Source organism: Mustela nivalis (genome assembly GCF_964662115.1).
Source record: "Mustela nivalis genome assembly, chromosome: X".
Lineage (NCBI taxonomy): Eukaryota > Metazoa > Chordata > Mammalia > Carnivora > Mustelidae > Mustela > Mustela nivalis.
The window spans coordinates 87,674,356-87,698,163 of NC_139040.1; the positions used below are offsets into that span (position 1 = coordinate 87,674,356).

Sequence of the window (23,808 nt, forward strand, 5' to 3'; positions counted from 1 at the left end):
TCTGAGGAAACATGAAGATATACTGATGATATTGAAAGCGGGCATAATGATTTTGAAAGGCAATTGGGCAGTATTTATTAAAATTTCAAATGTCCACACCCCATGTACCAGCAACCCACTTTTGAAGTGTCCACTTAGAGAAACTTGACTGACCTCAGGAGGTCCCTACTGGTATGTTTGCTGCCACTCTGTACTGGAGAAATTTGAAACCACATTATATATCCATCAGAGGCTAGGGTTATATCAATCTTGTTAATTCTTTCAAAGAAGCAGCTCCTAGTTTCATTGATGATCTGTTCTACTATTTTTTTTTGTTCTACTATTTTTTTAAAATTTCTGTATCATTGATTTCTACTCTAATCTTTGTTACTTCTCTTCTGGATTTAAGATTTATTTGCTCTTCTTTTACCAGGTCCATTAGGTATAAGGTTAGGTTCTGTATTGGAGACCTTTATTATTTCTTTCTTTTTAATTTATTTTTTTATTTTTTATTAACATATAATGTATTATTTTCCCCGGGGTACAGGTCTGTGAATCGCCAGGTTTTCACACATCACAGCACTCACCATAGCACATACCCTCCCCAATGTCCATAACCCCACCACCTTCTCCCTACCCGCCCCCCTCCGGCAACCCTCAGTTTGTTTTCTGAGATTAAGAGTCTCTTATGGTTTGTCTCCCTCCCAATCCCATCTTGTTTCATTCATTCTTTTTCTACTCCCAAACCCCCCACAACCTTTATTATTTATTAAGGAAGGCCTGTACTGCCATATACTTCCCTCTTAGGACTGACTGCATTTGCTACACCCCAAAGGTTAGGGTTAGGGTTAGGTAATTTCCTGGTTGGCTCATTCATTTTTCAGTAGGATGCTCTTTAACTTCCATGCATTTGTGGTCCTTCCAAATTTTTCATGTGGTTGAGTTCAAGTTTCATAGCATGTGGTCTGAAAATATGCATGGTATGATCTCAAAATTTTTGTACGAGTTGAGTCCTGATTTGTGGCTCAGTATGTGATCTATTCTGTCAAAAAGAAAAGAGAAAGAACCCAAATAAATAAAATCATGAGTGAAAGAGGAGAGATCACAACCAACACTGCAGAAATACAAACAATTATAAAAGAATATTGTGAGCAATTATATGGCAACATATTAGGCAATCTGGAAGAAATGGATAAATTCCTAGAAACATACAAATTATCAAAACAGAAACAGGAAGAAATAGAACCTGAACAGACCCATGATCAGAAAAGAAATTGAATCAGTAATCAAAAATCTCCCCACAAACAAGATTCCAGGGCCCGAGGGCTTCCCAGGGGAATTCTACCAAACACTTAAAGAAGAATTAATACCTATTCTTCTGAAACTGTTCCAAAAAAAAAAAAAAAACCCAACCAGAAATGGAAACAAAACTTCCAAACTCATTCTATGATGCCAGGATTACCTTCTTCCCAAAACCAAAGACCCCACTAAAAAGGAGAAGTACAGACCAATATCCCTGATGAACATGGATGCAAAAATTTTCAATGAGATACTAGCTAATAGGATCCAACAGTACATTAAAAGGATTATTCAACACAACCAAGTGGAATTTATTCCTGGGCAGCAAGTGTGATTCAACATCTGCAAATCAATGAACATGATACCCACATTAATAAAAGGAAGGAGAGGAACCATATGATCCTCTCAATAGATGCAGAAAATGCATTTGACAAAGTACAGCATCCTTTCTTGATTAAAAAAAAAAAAACAATAATTCCACAATGCAGGGATAGAGGGAACATACTTCAACATCACAGAGGCCATAAACAAAAGACCCATAACAAATATTATCCTCGGGGGCACCTGGGTGGCTCAGTGGGTTAAAGCCTCTGCCTTCGGCTCAGGCCATGATCCCAGGTCCTGGGATCAAGCCCCGCATCAGGCTCCCTGCTCAGCTGGGAGCTTGCTTCCTCCTCTCTCTCTGCCTACTTGTGATCTCTGTCTTATTAAATAAATAAAATCTTAAAAAAATATATCTTCAATGGGGAAAAACCGAGAGGTTTTCCCTTCTGAGGTCAGGAACACAACAAGGATGTCCATTCTTACAACTGTTGTTCAGTGTAGTACTGGAAGTCCTAGCCTCAGCAATTGGATAACAAAAAGAAATCAAAAGCATCCAAACTGGCAAATAAGAAGTCAAGTTTTCACTCTTTGTACATGGCATGATATTCTATGTAGAAAGACACCACCAAAAAATTGTTAGAAGTGATACAGGAATTCTGCAAAGTTGCAGGATATGAAATCAACACATGGAAGTCTGTTGCATTTCTATCCACTAACAATGAAGCAGCAGAAAGATAAATTAAGGAATCAATCTGTTTATAATTGCACAAAAAAACATAAGATACAAAGGACTAAAGCTAACCAAAGAGGTCTGTACTCTGAAAACTACAGAACACTTATGAAAGAAATTGAGGAAGACACAAAGAAATGGAAAAAAAAAACACTCCATGCTCATTGATTGTAAAAACAAATATTGTTAATATATCTGTGCTACCCAAAGCAACCTACAAATTCAATGCAATCTCGATCAAAATACCACCAGCATTATTCATAGAGGTGGAAGAAACAATTCTAAAATGTGTATGGAATGAGAAAAGACCCCCAAATAACCAAAGTAATGTTGAAAAACAAAACCAAAGCTGGAGGCATTACAATTACAGACTTCAAGCTGTACTACAAAGCTGTAAACACTGCAACAGTAAGGTACTGGCACAAAAACAATGAAATGGGCCCACAACTCTATGGCCAACTAATCTTCAACAAAGCAGGAAAGAATAGCCAATGGAAAAAAGTCTCTTCAACGCATGGTGTTGGGAAAATTGGACAGCTTCATGTAGAAGAAAAAAACTGGACCACTTTCTTACACCATACACAAAAGTAAATTCAAAATGGATGAAAGACCTAAATGTGAGACAGGAATCCATCGAAATCCTAGAGGAGAACACTGGCAACAACCTCTTCGACCTCAGCCCAGTAACTTCTTGATAGACATGTTTCCAAAGGCAAGGGAAACAAAGGCAAAAATGAACTGTTGTTTTAACTTGTTTATCATCAAGATAAAAAGCTTTTGCACAGCAAAGGAAACAATCATTAAAACTAAAAGGCAATGTATGGAGTGGGAGAAGATATTCACAAATGATATATTGCTAGTATCCAAATCTATAAAGAACTTATCAAACTCAACACCCCAAAAACAAAAAGTCCAGTGAAGTAATAGGCAGAAGACATGAACAGACATTTTTCCAGAGAAGACACAGAAATGGGTAACAGATACATGGAAAGATGCCCAACATTCACTCAGTATCAGGGAAATACAAATCAAAACCACAATGAGATACCACCTCACACCAGTCAGAATGGCTAAAATTAACAACGTAGGAAATAACAGATGTTGATGAGGATGCAGATAAAGGGGAACCCTCTTACACTGTTGGGAATGCAAACTGGTGCAGCCACTCTGGAAAACAGTATGGAGTTTTCTCACAAAGTTAAAAATAGAACTACCCTATGACCTGGCAGTTGTGCTACTAGGTATTTATCCAAAGAATACAAATTTTATATTTGTTTGTATTTGTGCAGCAATGTCCACAGTAGTCAAACTATGGAAAGAGCCCAGTGTCCATTGACAGATGAATAGATAAAGAAGTGGTATATGTATATAATGGAATATTACTTAGCCATCGAAAAGAATGAAATCTTGCATTTGTGTGATGAGGTGGAACTAGAGGGTATTATGCTAAGCAAAATAATTCAGTCAGAGAAAGACAAATACTATATGATTTCAGTCATTTGTGGAATTTAAGAAACAAAACAGATGTGACACCTGGGTGCCTCCGTTAGTTAGGCAACTGCCTTCAGCTCAGGTCATGATCCTGGAGTCCTGTGATTGAGTCCTGCATCAGGTGCCCTGCTCAGCAGAGAGTCTGCTTCTCCCTCTGACCCTCCCCCCTTCTCCTGCTCTCTCTCTTTCATTCTCTCTCTCGAATAAATAAATAAAATATATATTTTTAAAAAGAAACAAAACAGATGAACTGGGGAAGGGAAGGAAAACTAAAATAAGATAAAAACAGAAAGGGAGGCAAACCATAAGAGACTCTTAAATATAGGAAACAAACTAAGGGTTGCTGGAGGGAAAGTGGGGGGAATGGGGTAATTGGGCGATGGGCATTAAGGAGGGCATTTGAAGTTATGATCCCAGGGTGTTATATGCAACTGATGAATCTAAATTCTAACCTGAAACTAATACTACACTCTAGGATAACTAAATTGAATTTAAATATAACATTTAAAAAATATGTTCATCAGAGGAGTAAGGAAATAAATCAGGACTCATCTAATTATGGAATTCCCTGAACAAGAATTCCAAAAAGAAAGCTAGGTTGATTTTGGTTTTGGTAGAAAGATCTCCAAGATATATAGCCAAGTGAAGAAAGCAATTAGCCAAATAATATGGACAGTATGATCCTATTCATGTGAAAATGATAAATATCCACACTAACCTCCATATATCTGTATTGTTGTTCTGTCTCTACCCACTGTCAACACAACTCCCAATGGAGAGGAGTTTGGTTAGGGCAGTGAGACTGTTTGAGTGGCTACAATCCCCTAAAATCGCCTACCCCATAATTACCATCAACAGTAGTTGAAGGCTGCTACATAATTTGTGGGACTTGATGCAAAATGAAAATGGAGGGCTCCTTGTTTAAAGACCAGGGGAGAGGTGGGAAGTATAGTTAAAGGTACTAAAATTTACTATAAAATATAATAGAGTGAGGTTGGAAGATGGCAGCAGAGTAGGAGAACCTTAGGCTCACCTCCTCCCATGACTATAACTACATAACTACATAACCCTAGACATTGACCTGAAGACTGACAGAACAAACTCCACAACTAAAGGGAAAGAAGAGGCCACATCAAAGAAGGTAAAAAGTGTGGAGAGCCAGTTTTGGAAGATGCAGATTGTTGCTGCTGGAGTGAGGAGGAAGCTGTGGTCACAGAGAAGGGTGAGAGACAGACGAGCATGCAGAGAAAACAAATCCCCATAGCAACTGGCTTGGAAAGTGAGAGGGGCCAAATTTTGTCACTTTTGGCAACCATTGGGACTTAGAAACTGGAGTTTCAAATGTCAGTGGGCTTGGCTGGGTTAGAGCCTGGAGGGCAGGGCCCTACTCTTGGACAAAAAGCAGGCAAACAATCTGCAGACATATAGCATGGAAAGGGTGGTCTGAAGAGCACCTGGGGCACACAGTGGGGAGGTTATTTGCTCATCTCAGAGCATGTCCCATACAGACAGCATTTAGGGAGAGACTCCTCCAGGAAGAAAGGAACAGGCCAGCACCATTTCCCTCTCCCACTACTCAGTATAAGCGCAGAGCCTCCTGTGGAAACCAGTGTGGTGACAACACTCATGACCTAAATTGCACTACACTAAGCCCTGCCACCCCAAGCTCCAGTGGAACTGTCTTTCTTAGGCACACTTGTCTAAGTCCCAACAAGGTGGGGCCCCTCTATGAGAAGACAGGCCCAACCTCTGCTCACACCATGTCTTCCAACACAGGAGTCTACTATAGCCTTGGTTCCTGCAGTGGTGGTGATAGAGCCTGCCTAGTTAAAAGGCACAACATTCAGGCCAGGGACCAAACTGTCTGCAACAGGCAAACAGAACCTCTGCCTGAAGGAAAAAGTGGCCAGGACACAATAGCAGAGCACATGTAGCACCCACTGGAGACACTCCTGCGAATAATACAAATACCAAATACCATATGATTTCACCCATGTGTGGAATAAACAAAACAGATGAACATAGGGGAAGGGAAGGAAAAATAAGATAAGAACAGAGAGGGAGGCAAACCATAAGATACACTGGATTCTAGGAAACAAACTAAGGGTTGTTGGAAGGGAGGTGGGTTGGGGGAAGGGATCATTGGTCATGGGCATTAAGGAGGGCACTTGATGGGGCGCCTGGGTGGCTCAGTGGGTTAGAGCCTCTGCCTTCGACTCAGGTCATGATCTCAGGGTCTTGGGATCGAGTCCCGCATTGGGCTCCCTGCTCAGCGGAGAGCCTGCTTCCTCCTCTCTCTCTCTGCCTGCCTGCTCGTGATCTCTCTCTGTCAAATAAATACAATTTTTTAAAAAATCTTTAAAAAAAAAAAGGAGGGCACTGGATGAAATGAGCACTGGGTGCAACTGATGACTCACTAAATTCTATCTCTGAAAATAATTTTTAAAATTTCAATGAAAAAAGAAAAGACATAGGTGGACAGAATTAATAAAAAAAAAAACCCAACAACAAAACACAAGACCCATCTATATGCTGCCTACAAGAGACTCAATTCAGACCTAAAGATACCTACAAATTGAAAGTAAAGGGTTGGAGAAATATCTATCATGCAAATGGATATCAAAAGAAATCCAGGATACTAATACTTATACTGGACAAAGAGACTTGAATTCAAAGACTGTAGGGGCACTTGGGTGGCTCAGTTGGTTTTAACTCTGACACTTGTTTTCAGCTAGGGTCATGATCTCAGGGTCCTGGGATGGAGTCCCATGTCCAGGCTCTCTGCTCACTTGAGGTTCTCTCTCTCTTTCCCTTTGCCCCTCCCACTGGTGCTCTCTCTCTCTCTCTAAAATAAATGAATAAATCTTAAATAAATAAATGTAATAAGAGACAAAGACACATATAAAAACAAGTGGGTCAATCCAGCAAGAAGATACAACACTTATAAATATTTATGCAACCAACAAAGGAGTACCCAAATACATAAAACAGTTAATAACAAACATAAAATAACTAATTGATAATAATACTGGAGGACTTTAACATCCCCACTTACATCAATGGACAGATCATCTAAACAGAAAATCAACAAGGAAACAATGGCTTTGAATGACACACCAGAACAGATGTACTCAGAATATTCTATCCTAAAATAGCAGAATACACATCTTTTTCAAGTGCACATGAACATTCAACAGATCACATATTAGCTCACAAAACAAGTCTCACAAATTCAATAAGGTCAAAGTCATACCATGCATCTTTTCTGACCATAATGTTATGAAACTAGAAATCAACCACAAGAAAGAAATTTGAAAAGACCACAAATACATGGGGGTTAAAGAATGTGCTACTAAAGAATGCACGGGTCAACCAGGAAATCAAAGAAGAAATTTTAAAAATATAGAAACAAATGAAAAAGAAAACACAACAGTCCATAACCTTTGGGATGCAGCAAAACGGGTTCTAAAACAGAAAAATCTCAAGTAAACAAACTAACCTTAACCCTTAGAGGGTTAAAACTGAGAGCTTTTCCCCTAAGGTTAGCAACAATACAAGGCTGTCCACTCTCATCACTTTTATTAAACATAGTAATGGAAGTCCTAGCCATAGCAATCAGACAACAAAAAGGAATAAAATGCATCCAAATCAGCAAGGAAGATGTCAAAAATTTCACTATTCACAGATGACATACCATATTTAGAAACCTGAAAGACTCCACCAAAAAACTGCTAGGACTTAGGAACAAATTCAGTAAAGTCACAGGATACAAAAATCAATGTACATAAACCCATTGGATTTCCACACACCAATAATGAAGAAGCAGAAGGAGAAATAAAGAAAACAATCCCGTTTACAATTGTACCAAAAATAATTAGATAATAATAATAAGGAATAAACCTAACCAAAGAGTTGAAAGACCTGTACTCCGAACAGTATAAAACACTTAGGAAAGAAACTAAGGATGACAGAAAGAAATGGAAAGACATTCCATAATCATAGATCAGAAGAACATATATTGTTAAAATGTCTATATGCCCAAAGCAATCTACACGTAAGATGCAATCAAAATACGAATTGCATTTTTCACAGGACAAGAATAAACAATCCTCAAATTTGTATGGAACCATAAAAGACCCTGAATAGCCATCTTGAAAAATAAAGCAAAGCTGGAGGCATCGTAAATCCAGACTTCAAGTTATAGTAAAAGCTGTAGTAATCAAAAAATTATGGTACTGGCATGAAAATAGACACATAGATCAATACAACAGAATAAAAGAAAACCCAGCACTGAACCCATGACTGTATGGTCAATTAATGTTTGACAAAGCAGGACAGAATATCTAATTAGACAGTATCTTCAACAAATGGTGTTGGGAAAACTGGACCACTTTCTTACACCATACACAAAAATATATTCAATATGGAATAATCTCCTATATATGAGACCTGAAACCACAAAAATCCTAGAAGTGAAATAGGCAATAACTTCTTTAACATTGGCTGTAGCAACTTCTTTCTAGATATGACATCTGAGGCAAGGAAAATAGAAGCAAAATAAACTGTTGAGACTCTATCACAATAAAAAGCTTCTGCACAGTGAAGGAAACAGTCAACAAAACTAAAAAGCAAACTACAGAATGGGAGAACATATTTGCCAGTGACATATCCAATGAAGGGTTAGTATACAAAATATATAAGAGCTTATAAAATTCAACACCCCCAAAATGAATTATCCAATTAAGAAATAGGCAGGAGACATGAACAGATATTTTTCCAGAGCAGATATCCAGATGGCCAACAGACACAGGAAAAGATTATCAGCATCACTCATCATCAGGGGAGTACAAATCAAAAGTACAATAACATATCACTTTATACCTGTCAGAATGGCTAAAATAAACAACACAAGAAACAAGTGTTGGCAAGGATGGGGAGAAAGGGGTACCCTCTTGCACCGATGGTGAGAAGGCAAGGTGCTGCAGCCACTCTGAAAACAGTATGGAAGTTCCTCAAAAAGTTAAAAATAGAACTACCCTACCATCCAGCAATTGTACTACTAGGTATTTACCCAATGAATACAAAAATACAGATTCAAAGGGGATACATGCACCCTGACGTTTATAGCAGCATTATCAACAATAGCGAAGTTATGGAAACAGCCAAAGTATCTATCAACTGATGAATGGATAAAGAAGATGTGGGCTATCTATATGTGTGTGTGTGTGCGTATGTGTGTGTGTGTATGTATGTATGTGTGTGTGTGTGTGTATATATATATATATATATATATATATATATATATCCCACATTATATATAAATATGTGTGTGTGTATATCCACACAGAATGGACTATTACTCAGCCATAAAATTGAACAAAATCCTACCATTTGCAATGACATGGGTGGAGCTAGAGAGTATTATGCTAAGCCAAATAAGTCAGTAACAGAAAGACAAATACCATATGGTTTCACACATATGGGTAATTTAAGAAAAAAAACAAATGAGCAAAGAGAGAAAGAGAGAGAGAGAGAGAGAACCAAGAAACAGACTCTTAACAACAGAAAATAAACTTATGGTTACCAGGAGGGAGGTGGTTGGTGGATTGGATTAAACAGGTTTGGGGGACTAAAAAGTGCACTTGTGATGAGCATCTGGTGATGTATGGAAGTGTTGAATCATTATATTGTACACCTGAAATTAATATTACACTGTATGTTAACTAGCTGGAATTTAAAGAAAAACTTTAAAAGAAAGAATAAAAAATTTTTTTCTGACTCCCTTTTCTGCAAACTCAGTCATCAAAATTTATATTTGGGGCGCCTGGGTGGCTCAGTGGGTTAAAGCTTCTGCCTTCGGCTCAGGTCATGATCCCGGGATCCTGGGATCGAGCCCCGCATTGGGCTCTCTGCTCGGCAGGGAGCCTGCTTCCTCCTCTCTCTCTGCCTGCCTCTCTGCCTACTTGTGATCTCTGTCTGTCAAATACATAAATAAATAAATAAAATCTTTAAAAAATTATATTTTTAGGAACCTCATTTTCTTTTAAAAATTTTTTTGAGTATAGTGTACCCACAATGTTATATTAGTTCCAGGTATACAATATAGTAATTCAACTCCTCCATACATTATGCTGTGCTCACAAGTGTAGCTACCATCTGTCACCATACAGAGCTATTACATTATCACTGACTATGTTCCCCATACCGTACCTTTACTACTGTGACTTATTGATTCTATAACTGGAAGCCCGTATCTTTCATTCCTCTACACCCATTTTTGCCTCTCCTTCCAACCGTCTCCCCTCTAGCAATCATCAGTTTGTTTTTTGTAGTTACAGGTTTGATTCGTTTTTTGCTTATTCATTTATTTTTGTTTTTTAGATTTAGCAACCTTAGTTCCATCTAGTATAATGGAAAGCACCATCGGTCACAATGTGGCAAATGGTATTTGATAACTTTTCATTTTGAAAGGGAACTCTGTTGGTGCAACTGTTACTGGGACTGTTTTTTGTAGGCTGTGGCAAGAGTATGATGGATTTCTGATAAGTTGTTTCAAAAGAAAAATTTTAATGCATCTAGAGTAGATGATTCTTGTAGAAGACTTTTTCAAAAAACAAATTAACTCTTGGGTGCCTGGGTGGCTCAGTTGGTTAAGGGACTGCCTTCGGCTCAGGTCATGATCCCAGAGCCCCGGGATCCCAGCACTGGGCTCCCTCTGCTCTGCGTGGAGCCTGCTTCTTCCTCTCCCTCTGCCTGCTATTCCCCCCGCTTGTGCTCTCTCTTGGTCAAATAAATAAATAAAATCTTTTAAAAAAAACAAACTCTTCAGGTGGTGTCTGGCTCCTGTAGTGGAAGTGGTGCATGGGAAGGTGCTGGAAAGTCAAACAGAGGGAGATGTGTCCTCCAGACGTGGCTAGCAGAGTAGACCCGCCTCCAGTTGCCTGATTCCTCCTGCTCACGGGACATAGCCAGGGGGCCCCAGCTTCTGCAAGTGTAAACAGCCTGGAACCATCATGTGGAGTGATTGAACAAGTCTTCCCTGGGGAAAGGGGAAAGAATCACCTTTAACAAGATTAATTTTTAAATGTTTGTTGGGGGTTTTAAGATTTATTTATTTTAAAGAGAGGGAGAGAGCAAAAATGGGAGGGGCAGGGAGAGGGAGAGAGAATCTCAAGCAGACTCCATGCTAAGCACAGAGCCTAACGCAGGGCTCCATCACAACCTGAGCCGAAACCACAAGTTGGACACTCGACTGACTGCACCACCCAGGCACCCCTAAATGTTTTTATAATGTTTGGAATTGTTAAACTGGCTTTGCTGAAACAGAATCTCACCCTTAAGATACTATTTGAATGTTGGTTTCAATAAAGGCTCTTGAAATTGTTTAAAAAAAAATATAAGTGTAACAGGGGAGGCACAAGAATATATATAAAAAAAGAGCCAGGTCAGAGAGAGTGGGGAAAATCATTCCAAAAATAATATGTGATTTCATATCAGAAATATGAGCAAGAATAAATAATGTGGGGTTTGTGTTGTGTGTGTGTGTGTCTGTGTGTACATGTGGATGTGTGTATGTTGTATGTGTGGATGGATGTGTATATAGATATATGGGTGTATGCATGTGTGCATATGTATGTATGAATCTGTGTGGGTATGTATGTGTGTGTAGATATATGGGTATTTTGGGGGGGTGTATGGATGTGTGTGCAAATGTGTGTAGATGTGTGGGCATGTGTGGGTTTGGGTTGATGGATGTGTGTAGATGTATGGTGTGTGTGTCTGTGTGTGTGTAGATGGGTATGTATGTGGATGTGTGTGTATAGATGTGTGTGTGTGTGCATGTGGGTATGGACATGTGTGTGGATGTGTGCGAATGTGTGTAGATGTGCGGGCATGTGTTGGTTTGGGTGGCTGCATGTGTGTGTGTGTGTGTATGTAGATATATGGGGGTGTGTGTGAATTGTGGTTTTGGGTGGATGTATGGGTGTGTGTGTGTGTGTGTGTGTTTGTGTGCATAAGAGAAGCAGTAGAGGGAGAGCCTGGAACCAACACTGAGGGCAGAACTTGTGGGAAGAGGAAGCAGCATGCCCCAGGTCCTGAACGAAGTCCAGTGGGACGGGTGACAGGAGGGCAGGGAGCCAGCTGTGGAGCAGCTGTGGGACACAGATGAAACAGGGCAGCCCTCAGTTCTGTCTCAGAACGCATTGTGCCAAAGAAAGGCAAATCCAAAGCCAAAGAAAAGCTGGGAAGAGTGATGTGTACCTTTCCTGAAGAACATGTAGCCCTGCTAAAGTCGGGAGCCACCAGCCTCATCCGCCTTCCTCATTTTCCTGAATCCCAGGAGCCGCTGCATGGAAAACATTAAGTCTGGACTCTAAAGGGAGAATGAGGGAGGAAGGGTGTCTGAATGGTCCCCCTCTCTCGTCTTTGTTTTAGTGACCCCCAAGTATCTGAAAACAGATTGGACACTTGTTGCTCTTTGAGAATCGATCTATTGATTACCCTCACGGGGTCTACAGATGCAATGTGTTTGCTGCCATCCCCTCCCTCTCCTGTTCTCTGCAGGTATACCAGTGACAGATCATTTTTAATTGTCCTTTTAGGTCCTTTTGACCTAACATGAGGTGGAAGAGGGGGTAATGTGATCAGTGTTCCTTTCCTAAACCGGCCTCCTCCTCCTTGCTGCACAAGACAAGGAAAATATTGGCACAGGGCCCTGGGGGCTCTGTGAGACATCTTGGACTTTTTCCTAAAAATAATAGGACATCGGCTGATGATCTTAAGCAGAGCAGTGTGATGAAGTTTTTGAGCCTACATCAGAAAATTTCACCTCTCTTGACTAACCATGAAGTTTTCCTAAGGGGGATGCCGTCCCGTGCCTGGCCCTTTGCCCCGTGGTGCCATCTCTCAAGCTCAGTGCTGTCCACACTGTTGACCAGATCATTCCATCTTGTAGGCAGTTGTGCTGGTGTTGTCGGGTGTTCATTAGAAGCCAGTCATCCCGCCCCCCAACTCTGGGTGTGAAAATCAAAAACATTTTTATATTGCCAGGTGTTCTCTGAGAGGAGAGGGCGAAATTGTCCGCGTAGAGAAGCACTCTGCCCTTTGGTTTCAGGCTCACCCTTTTTTCCTCACCATTTCATGGGACTCGCCTCTAAATTACATCTATCCAAGATACATGGAAGGCTCCGTTTCCACAGATACTGATATTAGAGCCTTCCATTTAAGCTCCTGTGGATTTTCTTCTTTTGCTGATAAGATGCAAATCTCTTGCTGGCCCTTCAACCACCTTCTGAGAATCTTGTCCAGCCCCATCCCATTTGCCTGACTGGCCTCTCCTTAGTTCAAATGTGCTCACCTCTCTCACATCTATGCCCACTATTCGTGGGCATAGTTCATTATGTGGTGGTCATATAAAGGCTTGGACAAGGGGGGGCATTGGATCACCGTGATATGACAAACACTATTCTGTGTTAGGAACTCTCAAGGTCTTTTATGATTTACTGGGGATGACTCTAGACCCTTCAGTTGTTTGAGATTTTTTTAAAAAAATGACCTTGAACATAATGATCTCTGGTTAACAAGTTAAAAAAAATTAACTCTTCATACAAATCACTTTTGTAAAAGTCTGAATCGAATTTTAAATATAAATTTATACAATGGCATCTGGTGTTTCCTCTGACATTTCATGTAACTTGTGGAGGTGTACTATAGACTGAATTCCTGTGTCCCCCTCCCCAGCTTTATGTATCAAAATCCTAATCCCCCATGTGATAGTATTAAGAGATGGTGTCTTCAGTAAATGATTAGGCCTTGAGGGCAGAGCCCTCATGACTGGGATTAGTGCCCTTATGAAAGAGACCCCAAAGAGCTCCTTCACCCCATCCACCACACAGCAAGGAGATAGCCATGGGTATCTCTCACCCAACACTGAATCTGCCAAACCCTTGTTCTTGGACTTCCCAGCCTCCAGAAATAAAATTTTGCTAGACCAGCTTAAAGAGACTAAGACAGGCTCATATAAGAAATGGAAAATGGCTTCACAATTTATTTATAACTCAAAATACCTGTTTATGTGTTTTAGCACTGTATTTTCAGTTACAAGGAAAACACTTTTAAACTGTCTTCCTGATTAATAATCAGTGCACCGGAAGCTTTAATCAAATGTGTCTAATGTGATGATCTTTAAATTTCCATTTTTATGTGTTGTTATTTGTTGCAGTGTTGCAGCAGTTTTGAAAACCAGAGATTCTAAATTCTTCAAAGAATTGTAACTCCCGATGTACTTTACTGCAATGGTCATGGATACACTTTTATTTTGTTACCATTTACTGACAAAGTTTTCTACCCCAGCACCAGCAGTTCCTGTCCTAGGGCTCAAGCCAGAGTTAATATTTGTGCAGACGCTGCAAGGACAGGCTCTGGGCATAGAAGGGCAAGATTGCCTCTCACACCGGGCCCCATCACTGCCTTTAGGCAGAAGCCATCCCCTCTCTCAGGGCTCTAGCCACCCCACCACCACTTCTATTTTTTACTGCTGCTGCACCATTGTCACTGGCCCATTGTCTCCCCTCTGGGCTGCATGGCACCCCAGGCTCCCCCAGATGCACTGGTGCACACCAGGTGGACTGACCACCTGCTCAGCATATATATAACCTACCATGCACATTGTGATCCAGTGTATCTCTACCACTTACGTGTACACTCCATAGTCACATTGGACTATAATTACAAAACACAAGTCCAAAGACAAAATTATTTTTTAAGGATTTTATTTATTTATTTGACAGAGAAAGAGGCAGAGAGGGAGGGAACACAAGTGGGGGGGGGTGGGAGAGGGAAGGGTCCCCGTTGAACAGGGAGCCCAATGTGGGGCTTGATCCCAGGACCCTGGGATCATGACCTGAGCCAAAGGCAGGTGCTTAACAACTGAGCCACCCTGGAACCCTTCAATGACAAAATTATTAAAAATGTCAAGACAGCAACCCCACAGGTGGCACATTCTTAAACAAGCCTGGAGGAGTGGGTTTGTGTTCTCAACCTAGTAATTTGCCACCTGAGGGACCATTCTGTTAGTTTTTATCCCAAGTGAGTATAAACCCTCTTTTGGTTTCTGTGATTCAGATTATGTGAAGAATGGTTGAAAACCTTCCCCCGATCTGAGAAACACCAGTTGTTTTTATTTTTTTATTAACATATAATGAATTATTAGGGGTACAGGTCTGTGAATCGCCAGGTTTACACACTTTACAGCACTCACCACACCAGTTGTTTTTAAATACAACTAGTGGAGTAATGGAGTGGCGAAGGGCCTAGACTCTGGACCTGTATCACCAGGAACTCCATCTTGGCCACGGACTAGCTATATGACCTTGAGCAAGTGATAAAAGTCTCTATTCAGGCATACCTTGTTTTATTGTACTTTGCTTTATTGAGCTTTGCATATAGTAGGGTTTTGTTTTTTGTGTTGTTTTTTTTCACAAATTGAAGGTTTGTGACAGCCTTGCATCAGCAAATCTATTTGTGCCTTTTTCCCGATGTCATTTGTATCTCTGTGTCACATTTTGGTAATTCTTATAATACGTCAAACTTTTTCATATTATTATTATTATTATTATTATTATATTTGTTATGGTGATCTCTTATTAAGGATCTTTGATGTTACTGTTTGTTGTCATTGTTTTGGGGCACCATGAACTGTGCCACATAAGGCAGGAAATTTAATTGATAAATATTGTGTGTGTTCTGTTTGCTCCACCCTCCAGCCGTTCCCCTTCTCTCTCATTCTCCTCAGGCCTCCCTATTCCCTGAGACACAATATTGAAATTAAGCTAGTTAATAACCCTACAATGTCCTCTAAGTGTTCAAGTGAAGGGAAGAGTTATAGGTCTTCAAGAGCTAAAAATGATTAAGCTTAGTGGGGAAGAGATGTTGAATGCCAAGATAGGGCAGAAGCTGGGCCTCTTGCATCAAACAGTCAAATTGTGAATGCAAAAGAAAAGTTTCTGAAGGAAATTAAAATTGCTACTCCAGTGGACACACAAATGGTAAGAAAGTGAAACAGCCTTGGGGCACCAGGGTGGTTCAGTCAGTTAAGCATCTGCCTTTAGCTCAGGTCATGTTCTCAAGGTCCTGGAATCAAGCCCCATATCAGGCTCTCTGCTAGGTGGAGAGCCTGCTTCTCCTTCTCCGTCTGCCTGCCGCTCTCCCTGCTTGTGCTCATTCTCTCTGTCAAATAAATAAAATCTTTATTAAAAAAAATAAAGTGGAACAGGCTTATTGCTGATATGGAGGAAGTTTAGTGGCCTGGATAGAAGATCAGACCAGCTACAACATTTCCTTATGCCAAAGCCTAATTCAGAGCAAGGCCCTAACTCTTCAATTGTGTGAAGGCCAAGAGAGGTGAGGAAGCTGCAGAAGAAAAGTTTGAAGCTAGCTGATGTTGGTTCATGAGGTTTAAGGAAAGAAGTAGTCTCTAAACACAAAGGTGTAAAGTGAAGCAGCAAATGCTGATGTAGAAGCTGCAGCAAGTTATCCAGAAGATCTAGCTAAGGTAATTCATGAAGGTGGCTATGTTCAACAACAAATTTTCAATGTAGACAAAACGGCCTTCGATTGGGAGAAGACGCCATCTAGGACTTTCATAGCTAGAGAAGAGTAGCCAGTCCCTGGCTCCAGGCTGACTCTCATTAGGTGCAAATGCAGGTGGTGACTTTTAGGTGAAGCCAATGCTCATCTACCATTTTGAAAACCCTAGGGCCCTTAATGGGGTTCACGGCTGGCTCAGTCGATAGAGCACGTGACTCTTGATCTCAGGGTCATGAGTCTGAGTCCCACATTGGACACAGAGTTTATTTTTTCCCATTTTATTTTATTTCTTTTTCAGTGTTCTAGCATTCATTGTTTATGCACCACACCCAGTGCTGCATGCAATATGTGCCCTCCATAATACCCACTACCAGGCTCATCCAACCCCTTTCCCTCCTCCCCTCCAAAACCCTCAGTTTGTTTCTCAGAGTCCACAGTCTCTCATGGCTTGAGATTTTATTTGTTTATTTGACAGACAGAGATCACAAGTAGGCAGAGAGGCAGGTGGCGGGGATGGGTGGGTAGGCTCCCTGCTGAGCAGAAAGCCTGATGCAGGGGCTCGATCTCAGGACCCGGAGACCATGACCTGAGCTGAAGGCAGAGGCTCAACCCACTGAGCCACACTGACGCCCCCAGAATTAAAAAAAAAAAAAAAAAGAATTCTGCTAAATTACTCTGCCTGTGCTCTATAAATGGAACAAAGCCTGGATGACAATACATCTGTTTATGTGGCTTACTGAGTATTTTAAGCCCACTATGGAAACCTACTGCTCAAAGAAAAGACTCCTTTCCCAAGGACAATGTACCCAGTCACCCAACATTTCTGATAGAGATGTATGTACAATGAGGTTAATGTTGTTTTCATGCTTGCTATGCAACATCCATTCTCTAGCCCATGAATCAAGGAGTAATTTTAACTTTCATGTCATTACTGAATAAATACCTTTCCTAACAGTATAGCTGCCATAGTGATTTCTTTGATGAACCTAGGCAATGTAAATGGAAAACCTTCCAGAAAGGATTCACCATTCTAGATGCCATTAAGAACATTCATGATTCATTGAAAGAAGTCAACATATCAACATTAACAAGAGTTAAGAAGTTGATTCCAAGCAGAGTTTTCCCTCTCAGAACCCTGATTTCCCCCTTCAGCCAAAGAAAAGGTGATTGTTTCATAGCCTTGTGCCTGAAACTAGGACCCTGCAATGGTCATCAGATCCATGGGGGATTTCAGACACACTGAAGGAGAAAGGGGGGGACTCATCTGCACAGCTCCAGACAGTTCTTCACCCCTCTCCCTCCATTCATTGCCACTAAGAAGTTGCTGATCAACCCTGTGGCCCAGGAGCAGTGCAGAGCAGACAACCAGACCTGCATGGCCCCTTCCCTTCACAAGCTTGGAGAAAGGCAGGATGCCTGCCACCTGAGCCCTCTCCACCAAGGGTTTCATTCTTCCTCTGAGGCTCTGATGGGGGTGGGTGCCCTCTGCCAGGCCCAGCACATGATTGGAAGAATGAATTAAACGCCCAGTTCTTACTGTTAAGTTTTGCTATGCAATCACAGCTGCCATGATAGGTATTTTTTTTAAAAAAGATTTTTTCTTTATTTATCTGACAGAGATCACAAGTAGGCAGAGAGGCAGGCAGAGAGAGAGGAGGAAGCAGGCTCCCTGCAGAGCAGAAAGCCTGATGTGGGGCTCGATCCCAGGACCCTGGGATCATGACCTGAGCCGAAGGTAGAGGCTTTAACCCACTGAGCCACCCAGGTGCCCATGATAGATATTTTTTAATCAGTGCTTGGTTGGTTTTAAATAAAATGCACTCTATTTCTAAAAAAAAAAAAAAAAAAAAAAAAAAGGTCATGGGTGACTTTTGACTTTGAGGTATTCAAGATTTCAGTGGAGGAAGTATTTGCAGGGTTTGAGGGATTGACTCCACTTTTGAAAGAAATTCTACTATGGATAAAATGCTATCAAATGGCTCTACAGGGACGCCTGGGTGGCTCAGTTGGTTGGACGACTGCCTTCGGCTCAGGTCATGATCCCAGAGTCCCGGGATCGAGTCCCGCATCGGACTCCCAGCTCCATGGGGAGTCTGCTTCTCTCTCTGACCTTCTCCTCATTCATGCTCTCTCTCACTGTCTCTCTCTCAAGTAAATAAATAAAATCTTTAAAAAAAATGGCTCTACATGCTATAGAGAAATAATTTTCTCTATAAAGGAAGAGTAAATCGATGTGGCAAACTTCATTGTTCTTATTTTAAGAGATTGCCACAGCCGCCCCAGCCTTCAGCATCTATCGTCCTGATCAGCCAGCAGCCATCAACACTGAGGCCAAACCCTGCACCACCAAATAGATTACAACTCACTGAAAGGTCAGATGATTGTTAGCACTTTTTTAGCAATGGAGCTTGAACTCAAGGCCTCAAGATCAAGAGTCATGTGCTCAATGGCCTGAGCCAGCCAGGTGCCCCAACAATAAAGTATTTTTAAATTGAGGTATCTATGTTGGTTTTTTAGACAAAATGTTTTTGCACACTGAATAGGCTAGTATAGTGTAAACATAACTTTTATATGCACTGGGAAACCAAAAAGTTCATTTAACCCACTTTATCATGATATTCACTTTATTGCAGTGTTCAGGAACTGAACCCACCATATCTTTAAGACATGCCTGTATTCCTTATACTTAAAATAGGGGTAGTACCTGTCCCTACTTTACAGGGTTGCTCTAAGGATTGAGTGAGTTAATGCATGCATATAAGGAGCCTAGAACAGTGCTCAGCACATCGAAAGTCCTCAGATAATGCTCCTTGTCATTACTTTTGTTTTCACTGTCCTTGTACTTCTCAGTCTGTTTTGGAGCAAGCCTATTCTTCCTCATGTAATTTTTCCATTTCCCTCTCTTTCTCCTGTAATTTATAGTCCACTTTAGCCCTTATCATTTTTCATCTAACCAGTTAAATGTACATAACATATGCAGAGAGATGAATTGGAAAAGAGGCCACTGAGGTTCCCCCTAAGGAAGTAGACAGGGACTAAGTGGTGGGCAGGGGGTATCTTCAGCCTGTTTGAATGTTTACAATGGGAATGCATTTACTATTGTTTCTGCAATTAAAACGAAATGTTTATAACTGCTAAGTGGAGGTGGGGTAGGGGAGGAAAGACTCCAGGGCAGCCTCCTTCTATGGCAGCCAGTTCACATCATGCACTGATGCTATGAGGGATACAACCAGACAACACATTTCCAGGACTGCAGCCAGCTGCCCCCTATCCATGGCAGTGCCAAGAGTTCCTTTGTCCGCAAAATATGCCTCAGATTCACCTCTCTGTGGGCTTTGCCTTTCCCATTAGCCTTTAGCATGCCCACCCTGCCGCCCAAGGACACCAGGGAAGAACTCTGGGGGATGAGTACTACTGTACCTGGGTCAGATGCCACCTCCTGTGAAGGCCTTCCTGACATACCAAGTGAACATGTTTGAATTAACTGTGGCTCTTTGTTCCCACACATGTTGTTGATACCTGCCTAGGCAGCACTTAGAGTTTGACTTTTTTCGGCCTTGTGTTGTTCATCAAACTTTGACTCTCTCATTAAACTGTTTACTTGGTAAGGGTAAATACAGGGTCTATTATTCATGGCTGGAGACCCCACCCCAGTCACCACCTGTACCTGGCTCAGTCCATCATAAATGCTCAGGAAGTGTTTTATTGAAAGGGTACCCTGAACTGCCCCCCTTCCCCACACCACATTAGGACTTTTGCATTTTATTCCTTCTGCCCTGTCCCTGGCCACTTCATATTATTCAGATCTCAGATTACACACTGCCTTCTCCAAGCACCCTTCCTTGAGTACCCTATCTAAAAACAGACTAACTTCTACCCGAATCCTTCTCTATCTCATAACTTGTTTTATTTCCCTCAAAGCACTCACTGCAATCTGAAATTCTCATGTTTGACTCACTTTATTGTCTGTTTCCCTAGCTGGGATGTGAATCACAGGAGGGCAGGGACCTTGTCTTTTTGTGTTTGCCTTGAGTCCCCAGTGCTTAGGACAGTGACTGGTATATAGCACGCGCTCAATAAATATATGAATGAAACTCTATTTGTTTGGTTATTGACTGATCCCCAAGTAGAATGTCAGCTCCATGGAGGCCAGGATCTTTTCTGGGTTATCACTACATCCTCAGCACCTAGCATGGTGCCTGGTGCATAATAAATGCTCAAGAATTTCTGGGTCAGTGAATTAATGTCTCACACACACTTTAACATAACATGCTCCAAACTGAACTTAGTTTCTTCTCCACCAAACCTGCTTTTCCTTCTGTGCACTCTAGTTCAGTCAATGGCATCATTATCCACTTCTGACACCCAACCCAGAAATGAACTCACACTCCTTTCACTCCCTCATATACTAGTTTCAATTAGTCTCCAAGCCCTGCCTATTCAACCTCCAAAATATTCCACTTATCAAATCCTTTTCTACCTGTGTGGCAGCTATCTTGATTCAGTCCTAAACTTTTTTTTTTTTTTTCATTACTAATGCAACAGCCTCCTCCCTCCTATCTCCCTTCATTTTTCTTTTTTATTGTGGAAGACTTCATAACATTACATGGCATCCTTGGGCAGGGGCCATGTTAATCTTCTTTGTGTCTTTCCAATTTTATTATGGCCAAAATGAGTCCATCCTGTCTCCTTGTGAAGCTAAGAAGGCTTTACCTGTGGGATCTATCACTTGCCATATGGTCATGTTGTCATATGTTTTTATAAAGTTTGCAAACTATATTTAAAGCACAATTGGTTAAAACTGCTTTCCTCTTCCACTGGTTTCCTCCTAGTCACACTTTCTATTGTATTAGGTGGTGTTGGAGCTGCCTGACATTTTTGAGATCCAGCTAAGTGAAAGCTGATTTAGGAGTTACATTTAGTTTGGGTTTGGTGAGACATTGTATCTCTTCGATTTATAATTATTACCCAGGTGTAGTAATAGCTTCTAGAAATACTCTGTCCACCTTTGAGCCTAATTTTGTATTCATGACTCTGTTTCTTAAACTCCTACCTCATAAACTGTATAAGCTTCAGGTCCCACTAAACCTCGATTTTTCCCTGGCTAAGACACAAATGTGACTCAGTTGCCCTCCCTCAAACACTTTCAGTGGTTTTTTATTGCTTACAGGGTAAAATCTAATACTTAATTTCTCTTTGTAAACATTTTCTCATGTGCTTCTGTGCATTTGTACATGTTGATTCTTTTATCTACCATGCTCATGCTTGTTAATTTATTGGACCTACAGATCTCCCTGATGCCTTCCTTGACAGCAATAAGCAACTTTTGATGCACTTTCATGATTTTATTTTGTACCTTGCAAGAGGTACCTGTGTGCTTAGTGGACCTTGTAATATAATTGTTGACTTGCAAGCTTGTCTCCTGCCTCTGCTGGCAATTTTCCCACTGCAGAGTCTCTCTTCAACATTGTATCCCCAGGACCTAAGCCACCACTACTTAGAAAATTGGTGTGCACACATATAATTTCTTGTTTAAAGTGGTGAGAACCTTTAAAAAAATGAAATAGTAAGAGGATTCCTAGAGAATATTCTAGAATGTTAGGAAACACCAGCGCCATCTTAGAGCATGTGTGTGGAGCTCCATTCTTTCAACCCCTTCTCCCACCCAACCCTTAGGCTGTAGTCAGAAAATCTTGGGACTTGTGTATGAAAATCCTACACTGTATCTGAAGCAAACTGAACTGAAACAGTGGAGTCAAAGAAAAGAGAGTTCAGAGGGTGCTGGGAAGTCGACAGAAGCTTCATGAAGGCACTAGGATTGAGGGACCGATTGAGGGACCAATTGAGGGACCAATGACAGAACTCGGGGATAGTAGAGGGTGCAAAGTTCAACTTCTCGGCTCTGAAATTCAAGCCACGTGTCTTCCCTAAGCCCATGTGGTCACTTGAGAATAATAAAAGAGCTTCCCTTACAGGGTGAAGAATAAACGCTTCGGAGACGGTGCAAAACAGCCTAGCCACTGAATGTGCTCGAAGACCAGAAGCTGTTGTGCGTACTACACCCCCACCGTCACCCATTAGTTTTGCCAGTTTGCAGTCACTGAGTTCACCTCCCCTAATAGGACGAGAAGGGTGGGGATGGGGAAGGGAGGGGAGGGAGGTAGGGAAGGAAGGAGTGGAGGCGGAGGAGGAGTGTGAGTTAGTCTGTATGTGTTGGCGCCGGGGGTGGGGGGGGGTGGGGTGGTGGTGGTGGTGGTGCTTAACTCCCCGTTTACCCCGAGGAGGAGGAAAACTGGGAAGGTTCTGGCCCCACTCAAAATGGAGCCAAGCGACTGCCTCGCCTAAGATGGTGGCTTAAGGTCCTCAGTCTCGATTGGTTACCTAGAAGAAACGAACAGGACCAAAGGTAGTCGAATCCCGTCCCCTTTTCTCAAGGTGGCGCCCCGCCTCTGCTGGCGTCACGCGGGAGCCACTAGCTTCCCTTCCCCGCCTCTGCCGCGGTTACCTACTGTGCCCAGCCCTCATAAGATGGCGGTCGGGTAGCTTCCCCGCGGCGCCGCCGCCACTCTCAATATGGTAGCTGTTTATCCCATATTTCTCCTCCCCATTTCGTTTCAACTTCCTCCTTGTTTTGAATAAACTTTATTGACTACTTCGAATCGCCTACCATTGCCACTGGGCTGCTCCCGGCGACTTTTCAGGCAGTTTTCTCTCCGACCTGGCCGCAGGCGCAGCTAATTCCTGGTTGGCTTCCTCGCGGCGATCTCCTGCTGGCCCAGCGACGACGCCGTTTGCCTGTTCACCCGGCGGCCACCGGCTAGGCCTGAACCGCGGGCTCCAGTAGGCCCTAACGCCGGGCCCGGAGCAAAACCTTGGGGGGAAAGCTGCCCTGAAGCACTACCCGGCGCCCGGGGCCGCGAGACCCAGCGGGTGGTTCTGCGGGAAGGCGAGCAAGGTTCGCAGCGTTGCCGTGACGATCCCAGAATTCGGCGCGCGCAGCCGGTGGGGCCGGAACTGCTGGCCGATCCTCCGCTCAGCTAGGCGCCCAGGCGCTCCAGAGCGAGCCCGGCTCCCGGCGCGTCGCTGGAACTGAACTTCGCGAGTGTGAGCAATCCCTGCAGCTTTGCAGATGAGGAGGTCTCTGTAGGGCTTGGGACGAAAGACATTCTTGTCAGATTTGGGGCGTGAGGAGGTTCCTGTCATTTTGGGAGGCGTGAGGCGATCTCGTAAGTTTCGGGGGCTGCAAAAAGATCCTGTCAATCTTGGGATTTGTGAGATCTCTGTCAGTTTTGGGGGACAAGGGAGTCCTCGTCACTTTGAGGGGACTGTGAGGAAATGCCTTCCTGTTTCTGATCGTTGGCGGGGGGAATCCTTGCTTAGTTGCAAGAGTGTGAAGA

The 23,808-nt window shown here is 42.1% G+C and overlaps 2 protein-coding genes across 9 annotated transcripts in view; one reads left to right on the plus strand and one right to left on the minus strand.

Annotated features, from left to right (window-relative positions):
* Nucleotides 1-437: 437 nt before the first annotated feature.
* LOC309856389 (uncharacterized protein) lies at nt 438-23,614 on the minus strand (the record flags this gene model as incomplete). 4 transcript variants are annotated; one of them, XM_082717504.1, is made up of 3 exons in its annotated part: nt 438-1,021; nt 12,086-12,197; nt 23,079-23,614. In XM_082717504.1, one exon carries the CDS (start codon nt 23,612-23,614, stop codon nt 23,309-23,311), a length of 306 nt encoding a protein of 101 aa, XP_082573630.1. In that variant the 3' UTR covers nt 438-1,021; nt 12,086-12,197; nt 23,079-23,308. The 4 variants fall into 4 exon arrangements, with proteins under 4 accessions (XP_082573630.1, XP_082573631.1, XP_082573629.1 ...); XM_082717505.1 differs by lacking the exon at nt 12,086-12,197 and having other exon boundaries at nt 438-1,016; XM_082717503.1 differs by lacking the exon at nt 12,086-12,197.
* The window catches only part of PHF8 (PHD finger protein 8), a 98,218-nt gene continuing 97,337 nt past the window's right edge, over nt 22,928-23,808 (plus strand). Inside the window, exon 1 of one of the 5 annotated variants that reach the window (XM_082717485.1) lies at nt 22,928-23,637. The gene's annotated coding sequence lies outside the window, so the exon portion shown is untranslated. The remainder of the gene's footprint in view (nt 23,638-23,808) is intronic. The other 4 variants (XM_082717483.1, XM_082717486.1, XM_082717484.1 and 1 more) reach the window with 4 other exon arrangements.